Source organism: Somniosus microcephalus, chromosome 5 (assembly GCF_052327205.1).
Source record: "Somniosus microcephalus isolate GS21.2 chromosome 5, FLI_Smic_1.0, whole genome shotgun sequence".
Taxonomy (NCBI): Eukaryota; Metazoa; Chordata; class Chondrichthyes; order Squaliformes; family Somniosidae; genus Somniosus; species Somniosus microcephalus.
The window spans coordinates 95,909,930-95,929,020 of NC_140991.1; the positions used below are offsets into that span (position 1 = coordinate 95,909,930).

General features: G+C 40.5%; 1 protein-coding gene across 3 annotated transcripts in view; it reads left to right on the plus strand.

The window, feature by feature from the left end:
• Positions 1-19,091, plus strand: part of LOC147117217 (DNA-binding protein SATB1-like) — a 157,985-nt gene that overhangs the window by 24,797 nt on the left and 114,097 nt on the right. For all 3 annotated transcript variants that reach the window (XM_085988012.1, XM_085988013.1, XM_085988015.1), the window contains 3 exons: positions 1,250-1,713; positions 12,413-12,622; positions 16,991-17,146. In XM_085988012.1, coding sequence (XP_085844138.1) covers positions 1,250-1,713; positions 12,413-12,622; positions 16,991-17,146 — 830 coding nt within the window. The remainder of the gene's footprint in view (positions 1-1,249; positions 1,714-12,412; positions 12,623-16,990; positions 17,147-19,091) is intronic.

Below are 19,091 nucleotides of genomic sequence, written 5' to 3' on the forward strand. Positions count from 1 at the left end.
TGCTGGTTCATGGCAGATTTTGTGTTCGCAATATACAAATAAGTTAAAGCGGAAACTCCGGGAGGGGAATACTTTTCAAAACGGGTGCAATTTGTACTGGAGGCACAAAGCGGGAACTCTACCCCAGTGTGACAAAAACGTGACAACAGAAAGTCAAGTTGCAAGAACAGGAAGTGCAAACAGACATAAGATTTTTTTAGTAATAACAACAGAAAACGCTGGAGACACTCAGCAGGCCAGGCAGTATCCGTGGAGAGAGAAACAGAGTTAACGTTTCAGGTCGAAGGCCTTTCGTCAGAACTGGAAAAACTCAGCAGGCCAGGCAGTGTCCGTGGAGAGAGAAACAGAGTTAACGTTTCAGGTCGAAGGCCTTTCGTCAGAACTGGAATAAAGCAGGAAATGGAACAGATTTAAAAGCAAGTTTAGGGGCTAGGAAATGGGGGCGGGGATGAAAGAACAAAAGGGAAGGTCTGTGATAGGATGGAAGGCAGGAGAAGTAAAGAGGCATTAAGAGATATTCAAGGCAAGAGGAGATGGTAATGGGACAGGCTAAGAAACAAAGGATGGCTCTAGTTGGAGTGTGAATTGCGCTGGCAGAATGAAAGACAGATTTTTAGTATGGATAGATTTGGAGTGATTTGACTTTCCGTTCTGATTTGGTTCATTCTTACATTTTGTTGACTGTTCATGCTTGTTTTCTTGTCATATGTGCTTAGTATTTCCTCAATGGAAGCATATTTACCCATTTTCCTCTTGTTTCATTCATATGTTCCCTTCCTCTTCATTTATGATCTGTTACTATTTTATGAATATGAAATATGACTGATCAATTGCAAGACATTTGTATATATGCAGATATGGCATTCAAGTGTGAGCCAGATAGTGGGGTGTGATGGACAAAATGCACACTAGACACTTTCTGTTATGTAATATTCCAACTGTGGTAAATTACTTGTGAGAATGTGCCCTATACAGTTATAGGACAAAAATGTAATGCACCATATAAGGGTAATAACCCGTGGGGTTTTTTGCTGAGAGCCTAAAAAAATTACAGCAAATTTAATAAAGTTCTACCACCTGCAATAAAGTTTTTAATGTTCATCCAAGCTTCATTAATGGCAAAACATACATAAAAGGTGTATCTTGTATGAAATAGCAATACTCATTTTTTTGCATGGTTAATATTTGTCACTTGGAACATTTTCACTTCGCAATTTATTTCTGAACCTTGTTTTCCTTATTCCTCTAGCTGAAATGGAGACCATGTCTGAACTGTCTATTTCTCAGCCAGGAACAAATCATGTAAACTTTGGACCACAATCAGTTCCTGGGAATGGTACTGAACTACCCCAGCCACCGTCACCTGCTCAGCTTCCTCATAGTGCTCAGCCCGCTACCAGGCCCCAACTTTCCAATTTGCATCCTGGACTTGTCTCTGCACCTCTTAGCCCACAGCTGGTGAACCAGCAGCTGGTTATGGCCCAGATATTAAACCAACAATTTGCTGTCAACAGACTCCTGGCACAGCAGTCCCTAAATCAGCAATACCTGAACCACCCTCCTGTCAACCGAACCATGAATAAACCATTAGAACAACAGACTTCATCAAATGCTGAAGTGTCTTCCGAAATCTACCAGTGGGTTCGCGATGAGTTGAAGCGAGCCGGCATCTCCCAGGCAGTGTTCGCTCGTGTGGCTTTTAACCGAACTCAGGTGAGACAAAAAGAACTCTTCCCTGTTGTACACTTGGCATAGCTCCAGTCAGTGGGTCATGGGTCTGCATCATCAGAGCAATTGATTTTGGTTTATTGCAAGGCGAGATGATGCGGAGAAGCTCTTTATTTCTCTGACGGTTACAACGTACTGTAGTCCTTTTCAGAATCATTGATGTTCTGTGAAGTGGATTACAATCTATTTGAATCAGTGTATTCATTTTTAAGGCTATGAGGCTAGGCAGTCCATGTTCTTGTGCACATTCACAGACACCATTAATGTATTGACTGCAAGAGATTCATAATTGACTTTTTGAAGTTCTGATTTATTTTACATTCTTTTGCAATTTAATTAAACTCATCTGTAACAACTTGTCTGACAAAAGTAAAGATATAGGAAATAAAAACAGAAAATGCTGGAAATACTCAGCAGGTCAGGCAGCATCTGTGCAGAGAGAAACAGAGGTAACGTTTCAGCTCGATGACCTTTCATCAGAACTGGAAAAAGTTCGAGATTTAACAGGTTTTAAGCAAGTGCAGGGGCAGAGAAAGGGGGGAGGGGAGGAAAGAACAAAAGAGAAAGTCTGTGATAGGATGGAAGGCGGGAGAGATTAAATGACAAAAGGTATGATAGTACAAAGCAAAAAGAGATGGTAATGGAACAAGTAAAGAAACAAAAGATGAGTCTAGAGGAGGTGTAAATGGGAATGGCAGAATCATCAACAGCTGCCATGTGAAAAAATAGAGGCAAAGGTTCTGGTCTGAAATTGTTGAACTCGATGTTGAGTCCAGAAGACTGTAAAGTGCCTAATCGAAAGATGAGGTGCTGTTCCTCGAGCTTACGTTGCGCTTTGTTGGAACAGTGTAAGAGGAACAGCACCTCATCTTTCGATTAGGCATTTTACAGCCTCCTGGACTCAACATAGAGTTCAACAATTTCAGACCACAACCTCGGTCCCTATTTTTTCACATGGCAGCTGTTGATGATTCTGCCATTCCCATTTGCACCTCTTCTAGACCCATCTTTTGTTTCTTTACTTGTCCCATTACCATCTCCTTTTGCTTTGTACAATCATACCTTTTGTCATTTAATCTCTCCTGCCTTCCACCCTATCACAGACCTTCCCTTTTGTTCTTTCCTCCCCTCCCCCCTTTCCCTGCCCCTGCACTTGCTTAAAATCTATTACACCTCTAAAAAAAATTCCAGTTCTGACGAAAGGTCATCTCCACAGATGCTGCCTGACCTGCTGAGTATTTCCAGCATTTTCTGTTTTTATTTCAGACTTCCAGCATCTACAGTATTTCGCTTTTGTAAAGATATAGGATTCTGTTTCAGCTACTGTAGTAGTGCTGCACAGAAGTAATAAACTCTTTTCATATAAGATTCCCTAATCTTTAGCTAAAATGCTTTCTGGTTCCTCATTTACTGATACCAACTAGTTTCTATTTAAATGTCTGTTTTTCTGATGTGGCGACTTTAGATCAATATGTTGGAATTAATGTTGTCAGTATGTTTGTAATCCAGTTAAAGGTGTCTCAGAAATGCAGTGCGTGTTCTTAAGAGAGGAAAGTTTCTTGTTTTTTGTTGTTTTTTTAGAGACGCTAAAACATGTAAGGAACTCTAGTAGGATATTTTGGTGGGAACTGTTCTTAAAAATAAGACTTGATTCTGTTCTGGTTGAGCATTACATTTGCGAAACCTACAAAAGAAGCAGCCACAGATGTTGATTCTGCTCGTACATAGAAAATTGTTTTGATTTAAATGTTTTCTTAGCCTTGGCTATAATTCAGAACTGTGAAAGTTACAAGTGCATTTGAGCACCCACACTTAACTTGTACTTTACTTTCTCAACATTTTATGCCAGAAAGACAGATCCGTTCTATATTTAAGTTATTTCACAAAGAATGTTGTGTTGTCTTGATTGATTACTTGAAAAGGTTTCCAAAAGATGTCACTGAAATTCACATTTTATCCATATTTAGGATTACAGAAAATACTGGATACCTGGACGTGGTTGTAAGGAAATAATCTCACTGAGTGGTTCAGATGATGTTGTAAACTGTCAGAGCAAAGCTCAAATAGTTTATAACAATCATCTGAGTCTGTTGGTGAATTACTGCTTTGAAATCATTTTCATGTATCCATTATTTTAAATAATGTATGCTGTATAGTTCGTGAAGCGTGGCAGGTTTATTGCTTTTGCACCTTTTTTTCCCAGAAGCAGGTGTCATGATGGATACAGGCAAATATACCCTATTCAGTTAATATGTGGTACTATCCTCACTAAGGAACTAATGATTGTGACAATATTGTTGCAGATTTGTTGAGCGATGATTTTGTAATTGATTACCAGGAAATAACTGACAGTGTATGTCTCAAATTGGTTTACATCATTCTAGCAAATCTGATGATGAGGAAGTTATATAGGCCTAGAAATCTGTCTCGGGCAGTGACACAAAGTGGGCGGTATTGGATTGGCCGCCCGTTATACGCAGCGCCGGATATTCAATTGCGCTGCAGTCAATGGAACTGAATATCAGGCGCTGTGCATAACGGGCGGCCGATCCGATACCGCCCGCTTTGTGCCACTGCCCGAGACGAATTTCTACCCCATAATTCAACATGTATGCTTAATTCTGCCACATGAAACTGTCATGGATTATCTGACATTTGTAGTTTTTAGAGGACCTGAATGCAGGTAAAGAGTTGACATTATTAGTCAACATCATACAAATTACAGCTTTTTGTGTGCTCAGTCGAATAACAATTCGTACTATTTCCTAGACGTCTGTCACATTTAATCTTTGCAAGATGTGGTATTACACAACCATTTTCTTCCATTGTTGCAAAATAATTGCCCAGTAGCGCAAACATACGAAGAACTTCACAAATTATATGATAAAATCAAAAAAATAGTGACAGAAAATAAATGTACAAAACTATGTTATAAAACATTTATTGAAATTAATTAGTCTGCACCCTCATGTTTTAAAAGTTATCATTTTTACAATAGAAAGAAAATAAACTTGCAGTTATGTAGTGCCTTTCATGACCTCAGGATATCCCAAAAACACTGTCACAGCCGATGAAACACTTTTGAACTATAATCACTCTTGTAGTCTAGGGAAACACGGCAGCCAATTTGGATACAGCAAGGCCCAAAAAACAGCACTGACCAGATAATCTATTTTAGTGATGTTGGTTGAGTGATAAATGTTTGCCAGGACCCTCTCCTGCTCTTTTTTGAATTGTGCCAGGGGACTTTTTACATCCACTTGAGAGGGCTTGGTTTAAGGTCTCATACAAAAGACGGCACCTACAACAGTGCAGCTGAAGTTATTCTCTTGAATAAATACCTATTTATTATATATTAAATGCTGAGTGGGTGCATTAATCTCAAAATGCATTAATAACTGTTGCGCCTGTAGGTGGCACTATGATCGCCAGTTACAATGTTAAATGAATGTCACGTAACGTTATGTGCAAAACCTTCTACTGGTATTGTATTGTGGCAGTGAGATTAGCCATCCGGCTATAGTGGAAAGACACTGAATTTGAGATAATTCTCTGCCATTGAAGAGTTCTTACAATATTCCTTCAGGTGAACGTGGTCCTCCAAAGCCACCCCCCGCCCACCGAATGGAAATGCACATTTGGGGAATGGAGTTAACATGCCGCAACCCCCTCCCACTGAACAAAAGATTGGGGTGAGGGAGTACACATATCCCTCCCCCTCACCTGATAATCAGAATTCAGGACTGGGGAGTACTGCAAACATGCTCCTCATTAACCCCATAGCAACATTTGGCATCAACAGTACTGGTGTATATATAGTACTGTCTGGCAAAATTGTAAGACCAATCTTTTTAATTGGTTCACAATTTTACTACAATGGCATACAGAGGCAATCCTCTCCCACTGAAGATCTAAATGGACAGTAAGCCAGTGCTTTTGGTGCAGTTATTATTTGGCAAGCATACTGGTCTTGGGAGTGACCAGGTTAAATGTTCAGGCCCTCAGATAGTGCTTGCAGATTTGCTTAGTGTTATAATGCTTTGATATATTCAAGCTTCTGACTGAGTGATGTAAATGTCCATGCACCTTTTGTTTTATTCGTTCCTGGGATGCGGACGTCGCTGGCAAGGCCAGCATTTATTGCCCATCCCTAATTGCCCTTGAGAAGGTGGTGATGAGCTGCCTTCTTGAACCGCTGCAGTCCGTGTGGTGAAGGTACTCCCACAGTGCTGTTCGGGAGGGAGTTCCAGGATTTTGACCCAGTGACGATGAAGGAACGGCAATATATTTCCAAGTCAGGATGGTGTGTAACTTGGAGGGGAACTTGGAGGTGGTGGTGTTCCCATGCGCCTGCTACCCTTGTTCTTCTAGGTGGTAGAGGTTGTGGGGTTGGGAGGTGCTGTCGAAGAAGCCTTGCCGAGTTGCTGCAGTGCATCTTGTAGATGGTACACACTGCAGCCACGGTGCGCCAGTGGTGGAGGGAGTGAAGGTTTAAGGTGGTGGATGGGGTACGAGTCAAGCCATTTGTCCTGAATGGTGTCGAGCTTCTTGAGTGTTGTTGGAGCTGCACTCATCCAGGCAAGTGGAGAGTATTCCATCACACTCCTGACTTGTGCCTTGTAGATGGTGGAAAGGATTTGGGGAGTCAGGAGGTGAGACACTCGCCGCAGAATACCTAGCCTCTGACCTGCTCTTGAGCCAGAGTATTTATGTGGCTGGTCCAGTTAAGTTTTGGTCAGTGGTGACCCCCAGGATGTTGATGGTGGGGGATTCGGCGATGGTAATGATATACCTATCAATTCGTCCAATAAAAGGCGACGAGTTAGGAACGTAACTAAAGGTTTTTATTGACTAAATAACAGAGCCCACCCTCGTGGGTGATCGGGTCCAACAAGGAGGAATACCAGCCAGTCGACTACCTTTATACCTGGGCAGGTAGGTGGAGCCATGGGCGGAGTCGGAGGTGGTCAGCCCAGGTATAACAGCGCGACAAGAGGCGACCTCGTATCGTGATACAACAGTGATAACGGTGATAACAATACAACAGTGATAACTATAGTGTAACGATAAAAGTGGTTTACCACAGGTAATGCCGTTGATTGTCAAGGGGGGTGGTTAGACTCTCGCTTGTTGGAGATTGTCATTACCTGGCACTTCTGTGGCGCGAATGTTACTTACCACTTATCAGCCCAAGCCCGAATGTTGTCCAGGTCTTTTTGCATGCCTGCATGGACTGCTTCATTATCTGAGGAGTTGCGAATGGAACTGAACACTGTGCAATCATCAGTGAACATCCCCACTTCTGACCTTATAATGGAGGGAAGGTCATTAATGAAGCAGCTGAAGGTGGTTGGGCCTAGGACACTGCCCAGAGGAACTCCTGCAGCGATGACCTGGGGCTGTGTTGATTGACCTCCAACAACCACAACCATCTTCCTTTATGCTAGGTATGACTCGAGTCTGTGGGGAGTTTTCCCCAGATTCCCATTGACTTCAATTTTACTAAGGCTTTTTGACGCCTTACTCGGCCAAATGCTGCCTTGATGTCAAGGGCAGTCACTCTCACCTCAGCTCTGGAATTCAGCCCTTTTGTCCATGTTTGGACCAAGGCTGTAATGAGGTCTGGCGGAACTCAAACTGAGTATCGGTGAGCAGGTTTTTGGTGAGTAAGTGCCGCTTGATAGCACTGTCGATGACACCTTCCTTCACTTTGCTGATGATTGCGAGTAGACCGATGGGGCGGTAATTGGCCGGATTGGATTTGTCCTGCTTTTTGTGGACAGGACATACCTGGGCAGTTTTCCACATTGTCGGGTAGATGCCAGTGTTGTAGTTGTACTAGAACAGCTTGGCTAGCGGCGCGGCTAGTTCTGGAGCACAAGTCTTCAGCACGACAGCCGGGATGTTGTCAGGGCCCATAGCCTTTGCTGTATCCAGTGCACTCAGCCATTTCTTGCGATCATGTGGAGTGAATCAAATTTGCTGAAGACTGGCTTCTGTTATTGAGGGGACCTCAGGAGGAGGCCAATAGGGATCATCCACTTGGCACTTCTGGCTGAAGATGGTTGCATGCGCTTCAGCCTTGTCTTTTGCACTCATGTGCTAGGCTCCACCATCATTGAGGATGGGGATATTCATGGAGCCTCCTCCTCCCATTAGTTATTTACTTGTCCACCACCATTCATGATTGGATGTGGCAGGACTGCAGAGCTTTGATCTAATCCGTTGATTGTGGGATTACTTAGCTCTGTCTATAGCATGCTGCTTCTGCTGTTTAGCATGCATGTAGCCCTGTGTTGCAGCTTCCCCAGGTTGGCACCTCAATTTTAGGTATGTCTGGTGCTGCTCTTGGCATGCTTTTGCTGGTAGAGAAGCCTATGGCAGCATTTCCATTTTCCCAACCAACTTTAGACTGTTCATTTCTACCCTGTATGACCTCAAGTGGTGTGACTTCTTCCTGGGTCCCAGTTGTTCCATTGGTTTTTCAGTATCAGAGATGTATATCTGAAGATCAGAGAATTGATCTTCCTCACCACCTCCATAAACACACTGACACATTGTCTACATTCTGTAATAGAGTGCACTTAGCAGTAAAGAAATGGAAATGTTTCCCCCTCTCAGCAGCTTTGACAGGGATGGCTATAACTTAGGAGCTAAAACTTCTTAGGGCATTGTAATGGCATTTAATCCATGAATTGGTGCATTACATGTTATATATATATATAGGGTTGATATATCAAGATTTTAAATCTGTTATAACATTTAATTTAAAAAAAAGCTATTGCTGCTAAACAATTGATGAAAAGCTTGGACAGGAATGTATTTTTTTTAAAAGCACCAAGGATATTACTCTGTTATTAGGCACCCCTTCCCCCACTGTGTTGCACTGATTCTTGTTATAACATGCACCTTACTATAACACACTATTTGGATAGCTTCCAAGTAGTGCATTATAGCAAGGGTATGCTGTACATGCCTAGTAAATTTTATCCTCCAAACAATTAGCAATTTTTCATGCTTTTGATTTTCAGATATTTTAAATTAAACCTCCTTGATGTGCATCAAAAAGTTAGTCAATATAAACCTGCTGCCAGTCACGTGACACTGGGGAGAAGCAAACTAACTAGCAGTTTGAGTCACTCAGTTCTTTCCCCTCCCCCTGTTGAAGATTTTAACATAAAACTATGTTACTTCACATAAAGGTTTTATTTGGATTAGTTTTTAAATGTGTAAAATTATAAAATTATGATATACAATTGAGTTTTATACATGGGCAGACAGATTGTGCTAGGGCTGGTGGAATGCAAAAAACTTACTTCAGACCAAAACTCATGCATCCAGAGCTGATTGAGGAGATGTGGGCCAATTTTTCCCTAGGGTGCAATGCACAAAACTCTGTTAGTTCGCATTTTGGTGTTCCTTGACTTTCCACAGAGAACTAAATGCTCAGGGAATATCTGCTCCATCGTGTTTATCCTTCAACACATGAACACTTCCCTTCTCAATTGACTCTTGTCCATATGCTCACAGTAAAGTTAGGCTTTTGTGCGTTCCACCATAATAGGCACAATCAATCTCGCCATAAATAAAACGGCCATACGTTCGCTATTTGGAAAACAAACATAATTTTTTTTAAATTCCTGCTATTGATAGGTCATGTAGGTGACTAGCTCCCAGACCTCTCTGCTGCTCTTCTAGGAGGTTGGAGATATCTAAGACTGGCCTGGGGTGACTTGTTCTTCAGTTTTGTTTTGTTCTAATTTTTAAAAAATGAATGACCTCACACTTTCCCACATTGAACTCCATCTGCCACAGTTTTGCCCACTCAATCTATCAATGTCCCTTTGCAACTTTCTTCTCCCATCTATACTACTTACTGTCCCACCTAACTTAGTGTTGTTAACAAACTTGGATATATGACTCTCTATTCCTTCATATGTTCTTAATGATGGGCAGCTCAGTGTGAGCAAAATTGGAGACATGATCCCAAATTCTACCACTCTACAGATTAGAAGATTACACCATTTTCTAAGCTCCCCTTGAGTTCATTTTAATTTACATGTATGACATAAGTGCATCTTTACATATCTTCACACTGGACTTTTATTAGGATTAGTATATTCACAAAATCTTTTTAGAATAATGGTGCAGAGTGCCTCCAACACTTTGAGAATACCTTTGTAATTGTGTAATATTGTGTTATTAGTTAACTGTAAATGTATATCAATAACTTCCTTTATTGTAAAATAGAATTAACATGGTGGCAGGAAAGTCATTGGTTTATATAAGTACTTGGGTATTAGCATGTGATTTACTTACGTAATAAAACCTACTTCATGAATGATATGAATAGTTGAGAATTTGTACTTAAAATTATGTGAAAATAGGTATTTGTTTTCAGCATAATGGCTGTGATTTTGTTGGTAGTGAACCTGTGAGGAAGATGTTTGTGTACAGCATATCATACAGCAATCTGAACAAACTGGTCTAGTGCCATTCTATAGTGATGCCTGGAGCTGGTATGCTGATCTCGCTGACGTGATGTTGTCATGGTACATTCTAAAATCTGTTTTCTTTGTCTGTATAGTGAATATAGCCTGCGTAACAATTCCAACCTAAATGCATACTCTTTGTAGCACTGAATCTATTATAATAGTACCTCTAGAAAACATTCAGACCACTGTACTGACACACTTGCCAGCTCTAAAGTAGAAATGGCAGGAAATCAGTGCAGAATTTTTCAGTGTTAGGACTTTTAAAAATAATTCATTAAATTAATAAAGAACAATTTGCAAATTTGCTCAGTTTACACAACGTTAAAAAGTTGAACTAGTCAGGGTGAAAAACATATAGGTTGAGCTATATGATAATTAAGGCTGTACCAGTGGGTTATTTTGGTAATTAAATACTGTGCTAGATTATTTGAATAATAACTATTGAGCTATTTAAATGCATGATCAGTATTTTGTACACCAATTTATTGATGCTTAGTGTTAACCTGAAGACAAACAAGTTGACATTACATTTTCCAATCAGTGCGCACGTTAGTTTTTAAGCTAATAAACTGAAGATAAAGAAACACATTTTTGTGTTTGGTTTGGTATGGCAACAGCATTATAAGTCATCTGTACAATAGGGTCTGAACAACCAAATGGAGGATGTACAATACTATATCACGCCATGCCCAGAGTGGTTGGCTTGATGACAAGTAGATTAATTGATTACAAATTGTAAGAAAATCGATTGGCACAACCCTGTATGAAGGATTATCAAGCGTAGGTAAAGTGCAAGCATCTCTTCTCTTCAGCATTGCCTGGGCAGCTGTTTAAATCCACAGTGGAGTAAAACTATTATCCAATGTTTGAATTTGCGTAGTTGGTTTCATCACAGTAATTTTTCTTTCATTTAAATTTGATTGCAGCAGTCTCTTTACTGGGAGTCTGACTTGTAAATCAGTTTGAGTACACAAAGAAATCACTGCTGGTTCATTTTCAATTTTATGAAATTGACAAGATAACAAATGGGCATGGATTGTATTTTTAATAACTTGGGGTATTACTCCAAATTCCGTGCTTCACCCTTTTCCTCCTGTTATTGTAAATCTGATAATAGTCATACGTACAGCTGCAACCATCCATAAAATGGTTAAAAGCACGGTGACTGTTCCAAAATGAACATTAAAGGTAGTCAGCCATTTTATGCACAGTCAGGTCTATAGGGAACAAATCTTTTTTTTTGCAGAATCAGTATTCTATGGTTTATTTGGCATCTGCTTAGGAATCACTGAAGTGTATTCTATAACTAGCTTGGCATCACTTTGCAACAATATGTTACCTGTGCTTTAATAAAGTTGATAACTTTATAGAAGTAAAAGTGATACATTTAATTTTAAAAAAGAAAGCTTTAAAAATCAATCTTTTGGTGTTGATGTCCACCTGAACAACGAACTTGTGCAGCATCAAAAGCTGATGTTTACAAACATTTGTATATATTAACCCAATAGAAGTTGTATCCTTTTTCATGTGCGGGTATTTTTACAGCTAGCACAGCGTCTGTTAACAGATGGCAATGAAATGCACATTAACATTTACATAGTGAGTGCTCCATACTCATCAGGTCTGTGCAGCTTTGTCTTCTCTCAGACAGTTCCGAAACATTGGTAAACAGTTGATTTTATTTTGTTTTTGTCAAATATTTTCTTGTTAGCATATGTTACAATTTTTTTAAATGCTGTTTATTTGAGGTATCTTTAATGATTCAAAATTGATAATATGACTTTTTATAAAAATGTACTATAGGAAAAACTGTATCAGACTTGTAAAACTCCTGTCATTGTGTAGACTGCAAAACCCACTATTTCCGTAATATCTTTTCTATTTAGCTGTTCACAATTGTGCAATTGTAGATTTACCACTGCATGCTTTGTTAAAGGTCTATGTAGTGATCTCCTATATTCTGGTTTATGTCATGAATGTGAGTGCACTGCTAGAGAAGACAGTTATAAAATTAGGGGTACAATTGAGTCTTTCTTTCAAAGTACCTAATTGAGCATTAATGTATTCTTACTGCCATTGAAGGTTCACTCTGAAACTCCAGCACAGCAGTGAGAGAATAATTAGCGGCCCCTGGTCAAGTTTAGTTCACAAAAATACTACTGTGTTGTTTCTACTTTTTTTTAATGCAGGGTCTACTGTCTGAAATTCTCAGAAAAGAAGAGGACCCAAAGACTGCCTCGCAGTCTTTGCTGGTCAACCTGAGGGCAATGCAAAATTTTCTAAACCTGCCAGAAGCAGAAAGGGACCGTATTTACCAGGATGAAAGGGAGAGAAGCCTCAATGCAGCCTCAGGGATCGGAACTGCACCTTTGATAAGTTCTCCTAACCGTACCCAACAGGTAACCGCTAGATAAAAATATTCAATTTTATGTTTTTCCTGAAGCTAGTCTTGAGATTCTACTATCATGTTTTTCTTTCAAAAAAGCTTTTTCTTCTTAGTATCGTATTATGAATTTCATTTTTTGGCTCAATATGTGGCTCAGATTATTCAATTTTATAATCTTAAAGAATACAATTTTTCAAAAGAATTATTTATGCAGATGCTATCTGTGGCAGAATGATATCCTGCTCAGTTTGAAGGCATTAAAAGGAAAATGCTCAAAAGCTAAAATATCCTCTTTGCTTTTTGTATAGGGAAATTACGGATACATTTTCTGATCCTCTGCTCCCTGTGCAGAGCCTTGTTCGACCAGAGAACGGATTAGTGAATTGGGCGTGGAGGTCAGCGTGCCTCATTTGCAGTGCTTTCAATTTTCCGGTGATTAATTTTAATGGCCAGATAACCAGGAATGGCGCAAATCAGGTGCACTAATCTCCATGCCTGATTCTCCAATCCATGCTCTCAGTGAGCAAGGCTCTGCACCGGAGGTGGAGCCTTGTCATTTAATCTATTGTCTTTTTTGGGGAATGTAAGAATTGAAAAGTGATCACTTTGGAGGCCTGATTTATCATACGGTTCTTTCACCTCTGCACCAAACACTCATGTAACAAAGAGCTCCTTTATCTGCTGGCCACAAGGTCCTTAAGTGAAGCATTTGAATAGTCTCAGCCCAGTTCTTAGTGAGCATGGACCCATAGCACAGGACTGCCTACAAATTGGTGCAGCTGACACTAAGGCTTGAAATCACAATGTGATAATGTGTTAAAATAAATAGGGTAATGCCTCTGTTAAAATAGTAGAAAAGGGAATTTCATAAAGACAGATTAAAACATTTGTATACTAATATTTGCACAGTGTAATTTTAAGCCCTGAAAGTGACAAATACATTCAGAGAAGAAATGGAAGAAAGTCACAGTGCTGTGGTAGAGGTTATGAGACTGGGTTTAAGACCATTGCGGGGGCAAAGTAAAAGGAGTTTTACTCTGCATCTGGTCACGCTACACTTCATCTGTGAGTTCTGGGTCCCTAAAGAGGAAAGGTTTTCACTTCCCACCACTGACACTTGGCTTGATCAGCACAGAACTTTACTAAAATAAATGAAACATAAAAATTGTGGAGGGAATTTTTCATGGGGTCAGGGGGTGCGTTTGCTAATGGGTCGGCTGGGAAATTTTTATTTTGACAGTGGATAGGGAACCCGCCTCCACACTAGTCTCCCAGATGTCGGGTCTGTCATCACTGAACAGACCCAACACCAAGTAGCAAGGGAGGCAATTTAGATCATTAGATAGATTGTTAAGAGCCAACTAAGTAGTATTTTAAGCTTACCTTTAGATTTTTGAGTTCGCCAACGGCTTCCCCGCTACTCGGGGATCACATCAGGTATGGCGGTCGGGTGTTGTGTCAGCGTGGGATGATTTCTTTACTTGACAGCTGCAAATGGCCTATAAAAGATCTCATTTCATTGTTGTTCACTTTCCAAGGTTAGAAGCTGTTGCTTACTGTATTTGGAAGACAGATTGAGCTTTATGCAGCTAGCAAGTGTCACCTCATTAGAACAGCCTCTCTCACCATTGACAGATTGCTTCTGTCATCTCAACCTCACCTGCCATCTATTCCAACAGCATCGATGCCCTTGAAAAAATCTCACCTTGGTCCTCAGAATCCCACCACGATCAGCCCCAACACCAGCAGCACCGGGCACACCAGCAGCACCAACAACAACACCAACCTTCTCTGCAATCAACTGATGCTGCACAGGACACAGGGCATCAGCACCCGAGCACATTGCTGCCCGGAACATCAGGGATGGCCTCGCCATAGCCAGATTTACTTCACTTGATGCTGTACACCCTGGTTGCCACATGATGCGCCAGGTTGGCACCACCCCACACCAACACCATAAAGCATCCCTACAATGCCCAAGTCATTCCTTTCACACTCATCGCTATTGCAGGGGGTACCATTATATCTCACCATTCACTGCAACTCCCTAAGCCACTTCCAAAGTGCACACAAATCTGTCCAAGAACGCAAAGTGTTGAAAATAAAGATTTCACTGTTTGACAGCACATTAACAGAAACTTCACATAAACATTGGCTAAAACACCCTTGTGTGTTGTTAGTTGGTATGATTGTACTAAGATGAGGGTGAGTGTGAGGGGTGGCTAGTGAGATGGGGAAGTGATAATGTAGATAGAGAGGGATGGGTGGAGGTGCATGGTAAGTTGGTGTGAGTAAAGATGTGCAGGAGTAGGGTAGGGAAGGCAGAGTGATGGGGATATGATGAGTGGTATAGCAGGATGAGGTTGAGTGTGGCTTTGCAGTAACGTTTCGTGATCTACTGAGATAATTGAAAGGTTTGTGCCACTGCAGCTTGGTTCTCCTAACAACATCCCTGCTTGTGACCTCCTGTGCAATGTGCAACCAGGCTGCGTTGATCTTCTGGTGAGGTCTCTTCTGCCCAAGGGAAGGGAAGAGGACCTCCCTGCGTGCTTTGAGTCATGGGAGAGCCTGGGTGCAGGTGTGCACCATGCTGTAGAACACTGACAGCAGAACTGTAAAAATCAATTTGACCATGGTCCCTTTAAGGAAACCGGCTGATGACGCGTCAGACCCACTTCCTTCAATTGGCCGGCAAACGTGCTGGGCGGGATTAACAAGCCCAATCAGTGTAAAATTCATTTCACAGTGTGGGCTGGAGCCAGCAGTGGGGTCGCACCCTGCCACCGACCCCGGCCGCACCGGACCCACCTCGGTAGGCGAAATCATGGCCTGTGTGCTTTTATAATTTTGACATGCTGTTTTAATTTTTATAATCATTGAAAAAGTTCATTTTATACTATAATATCTGCTATGCAAACAGTTCTAAAGTTCTAACATTAGTCACATTTTCATTTATGTTTAAGCAACCATCCATGTGTAAGTGAAAAACCTCAGACTTTTGAGACAAAAATCAGTAATAAAGATTGCTAAATGAGGTTGATTGAAAGGCATGATAAGGAAGATGAGGGCTATGCATGTTTTTGAGAGAAACCTTATTAAAGTTCTTATTCAAGACAGTGTTAAGTGTTAAGATAAATACTAATAGCTCCTCAATGGTACAGTGAGTTTATTTGGTGGTTAGTTGAGTTGTACAGAACGGTGGCCTCAAATTTGATCCCTTATCTGTGCTTACTTAGCTGATCTGAGCTGGGTTGGTGATAGGAGTGCTAGAGTTGGCCTCATTGCCTTGATTAAGGAGGGGAAAATCAGCCTGGGTTCCTGTTCCTGAATACTGTCCATTGATCCCTGCTAGAAGTACACGTATGTGGACATTAGGTGAGGACAGGACCCTCATGGTCAAGTTGCCTGCTATTAACCACTGTTGAGGCTCATACATAAATGCACTCTCAAACAAGTTTTCTGAGAATGCCAGGACCAATTAAGTCCAACAAAGACTCAACATCTTCAGAAGAAGAGGAGAAGGGAAGAAAATTGTCAATGGGAAAAAAGTAACAGTGTTGGTTATTGTTGGACTATCACCTTGTGAACTTTTTTTTAAATTGGTGCTCACAGTACGTACTAAGCTGTGATTATTTCTTCAGGTCCCTAAGGATTTGTTTCACAAGTGAGACTTAATGGAAGAGAAGAGGAAAGAATTTTGATATTTGATTTTCTTGTAAAATGCTCTCCGTTCTTGCATCAGTGATCTGGAACCTTTTTATATTCATTAAGAAGTCTTGCCTTGTTTTTAAATGTTGCCTGATGTATTGTTTTCAGTAAAACCTCCCACTCAATTTCATAAAGAGCAGACTTTGACCCATTACTTTGTCTTAATCTTATAATCATTCATTGGAAGAAATCCGCTGTCCTAGTGTTACCTTTCAATGCCAAGACCTGTGCAGCGAAACACCATGAGACCTTCAGTAAACAAATAAGTTTCAGCGATGCAGCATATGAATGCAAGTATCTTTTTATTCTGTGGGAGTGAATAACAGTTTCACTGCCCAGCTCACTGATAATTCACACCAGAGAAATACAGAAAGCATAATAGACACATGTGAATTATCACTTGACAGTTGACATCTCATTCTGAAATTTATTTAAAGGCTCAGTGAGATTCCAGGGATTGTTCTCTCCCACAGACTTTAAAAAAAACTTCCCTGGTAATGCTGAGTTCTAGGTAACCATCATAACTCACTCAAGCTTGTACTTCTTATAAGTTATGAGTATTTTACATTAATGAAAGAACACCAGTAAAATATTGTCACCAGGGAGATATTGTCTTTGTATTTAAACTTCTTTCTTATAGTACATTATTAACTCAGATTAAACTTTTATCTAGGTCAAAACGTCCTCCATTACAACTGAATGGAATGGTAAATCGGAAGGCTGTGCACTTAATATTAATGCTTCCATTTATGATGAGATTCAGCAGGAAATGAAGAGGGCCAAAGTATCCCAAGCATTATTTGCTAAGGTTGCAGCAACAAAGAGCCAGGTAAGGAAAAAGGTGCAGTCTGCTTGTACTACACAGAAGATTTATGATTATGTTCAGGCTAATTGACCAAACTGTATCACCTGCACTGTGTAGTCATTTAATTTTAAATTGTAAAAAGAAAAGGTTGCTTCACAGCAGAAAATGCTAGGTATAGAGGATACGGAAAGTAGTTGTGAACCAAGTAGTTCTGCCTCATTTGTGGATATTAGTAGTTTGTCAAAACAAAATTTGATATAGTTTAATTTTTATGTTGTTATAGGGTTAATTTTTTTAAACTATTTTTATTGTAGAAATTACCATTTACGATGTTAGAGTACAGCTGTTTAATAGTTTTGTATGACATTCTTCTGTCTGCTATTTTAATGGGGGAGAATTGGTGTTCACACCAACATCTGAGGTGATGGAATGGTTTGGCTCAGATTTCTCCACGACTTCCTTAAATGCCTCTGTGATTGGTTAACATCAGTGGGACAAGTTGGATTGTGTCAGTGTTTCTCTTTAGTTGGAGTACTTCCACCTGACCATCCATCTAGGTAGGCATCAAGAACTGACTGAGGATACCCAATTTCTCTGAGTGATCCTCACCCTTGGGATTCAGAGCTGTGAGCTTTTGGTAGAGTGTTAAGTGCTCAAGAACCACTGATGCACCCCTTGCATCTTGCTTCTGTATTTTATTTTCATATGTGTAGGCATTCAATGCATGAACATGTCAGCTTGGCTCAATTGGTGGCCCTCTCGCCTCTGAGTTAGGATTGGAACGTGTAATTTAAGCTGAAACTTTAGCGCAATTTTGAGGGACTGCTGCATTGTAAGGCTGCTTTTTTTTTTATGGTGACCATTTTCATACACAAAAAAATGAATCTTAAGAATGCTGGCTTCAGATTGGTGCTCTTCAGGCGTTAGATGATGGAGTATTGCGTTAGATGATGGAGTATTGCTCTAAGTCAGCCCTGGGTCAGAGAGTAACCATAAGAACCTGCTCAGGATTTGGCGGGAGGTGTCAAACGAGGTTAATCCAGTTTTTAGAAACACAGTGCACCTACAATATGGTATGCAAAAAATATTTTTAAACTTAAAAAAGTGCAAAGGAATGAGCCAAAGTAATGGCCGTCCAGAAAAATACATTTGCTCAGCTTTTTATTTATGAGTATTTGGATAAATAACATAACTAATCACAAGAAATGTTAACCAATGTGGTACCAGCATAATAGCAGGAGATGCATCAGTTAGATTATACAGTAGGTGTCCAGAAAGACAAGCTAAGCTGAATGTTTAAATTGTACAGGATGTAACTATTATCACTCAACACAAACAGCTGTACTAATTGAAGAAGTTGGCCTTCAATCGCTCCTGAATGAAAAGAGGCAGGTGGAGAATACCCCCAACAGAACCTCCTTAGTCCCTTGAAGGAAGCCAACATGGACACCATTCACATTGGGTCTGTGGAGGATGCTGAGCCTTGAGATCCTGTATGAACCGCTAGTTTACATCAGTAGGGAAATATATAGCATTATTGGCTGCAGAATTCATCACCATTGAACACAGACACAGTTGCAGTATCTACAGGATATATAGCATGTGATACAGCAGAGTAGACAACAGTGAAGTCACATGATCATTTTTATTTATTTTCATAGAAAAGACAGTACCCAGTGTAATGCTCAACAACACCAAGCATCACCTCTAGCTATTCATACTCCGGCGCAGAGATAAATACTTTGGAGATGTATCTGTTTAGAAACAGGTGGCATCATATAGTGAAATACATCTCATGAGTGCAGAAGGGGCAGAATGGGTGCCACTTGCTGAATGGATATTCAGTCTGCCGCAGAGCACTGCCAAGTCAATTCCAGATTTAGAACTCTTGTGACTATCGTACAAAGGGAGGCTTCTACATAACCGAGGACTAGTGTGCAACTTACTTGTTTCCATTGGGGTACTGCAG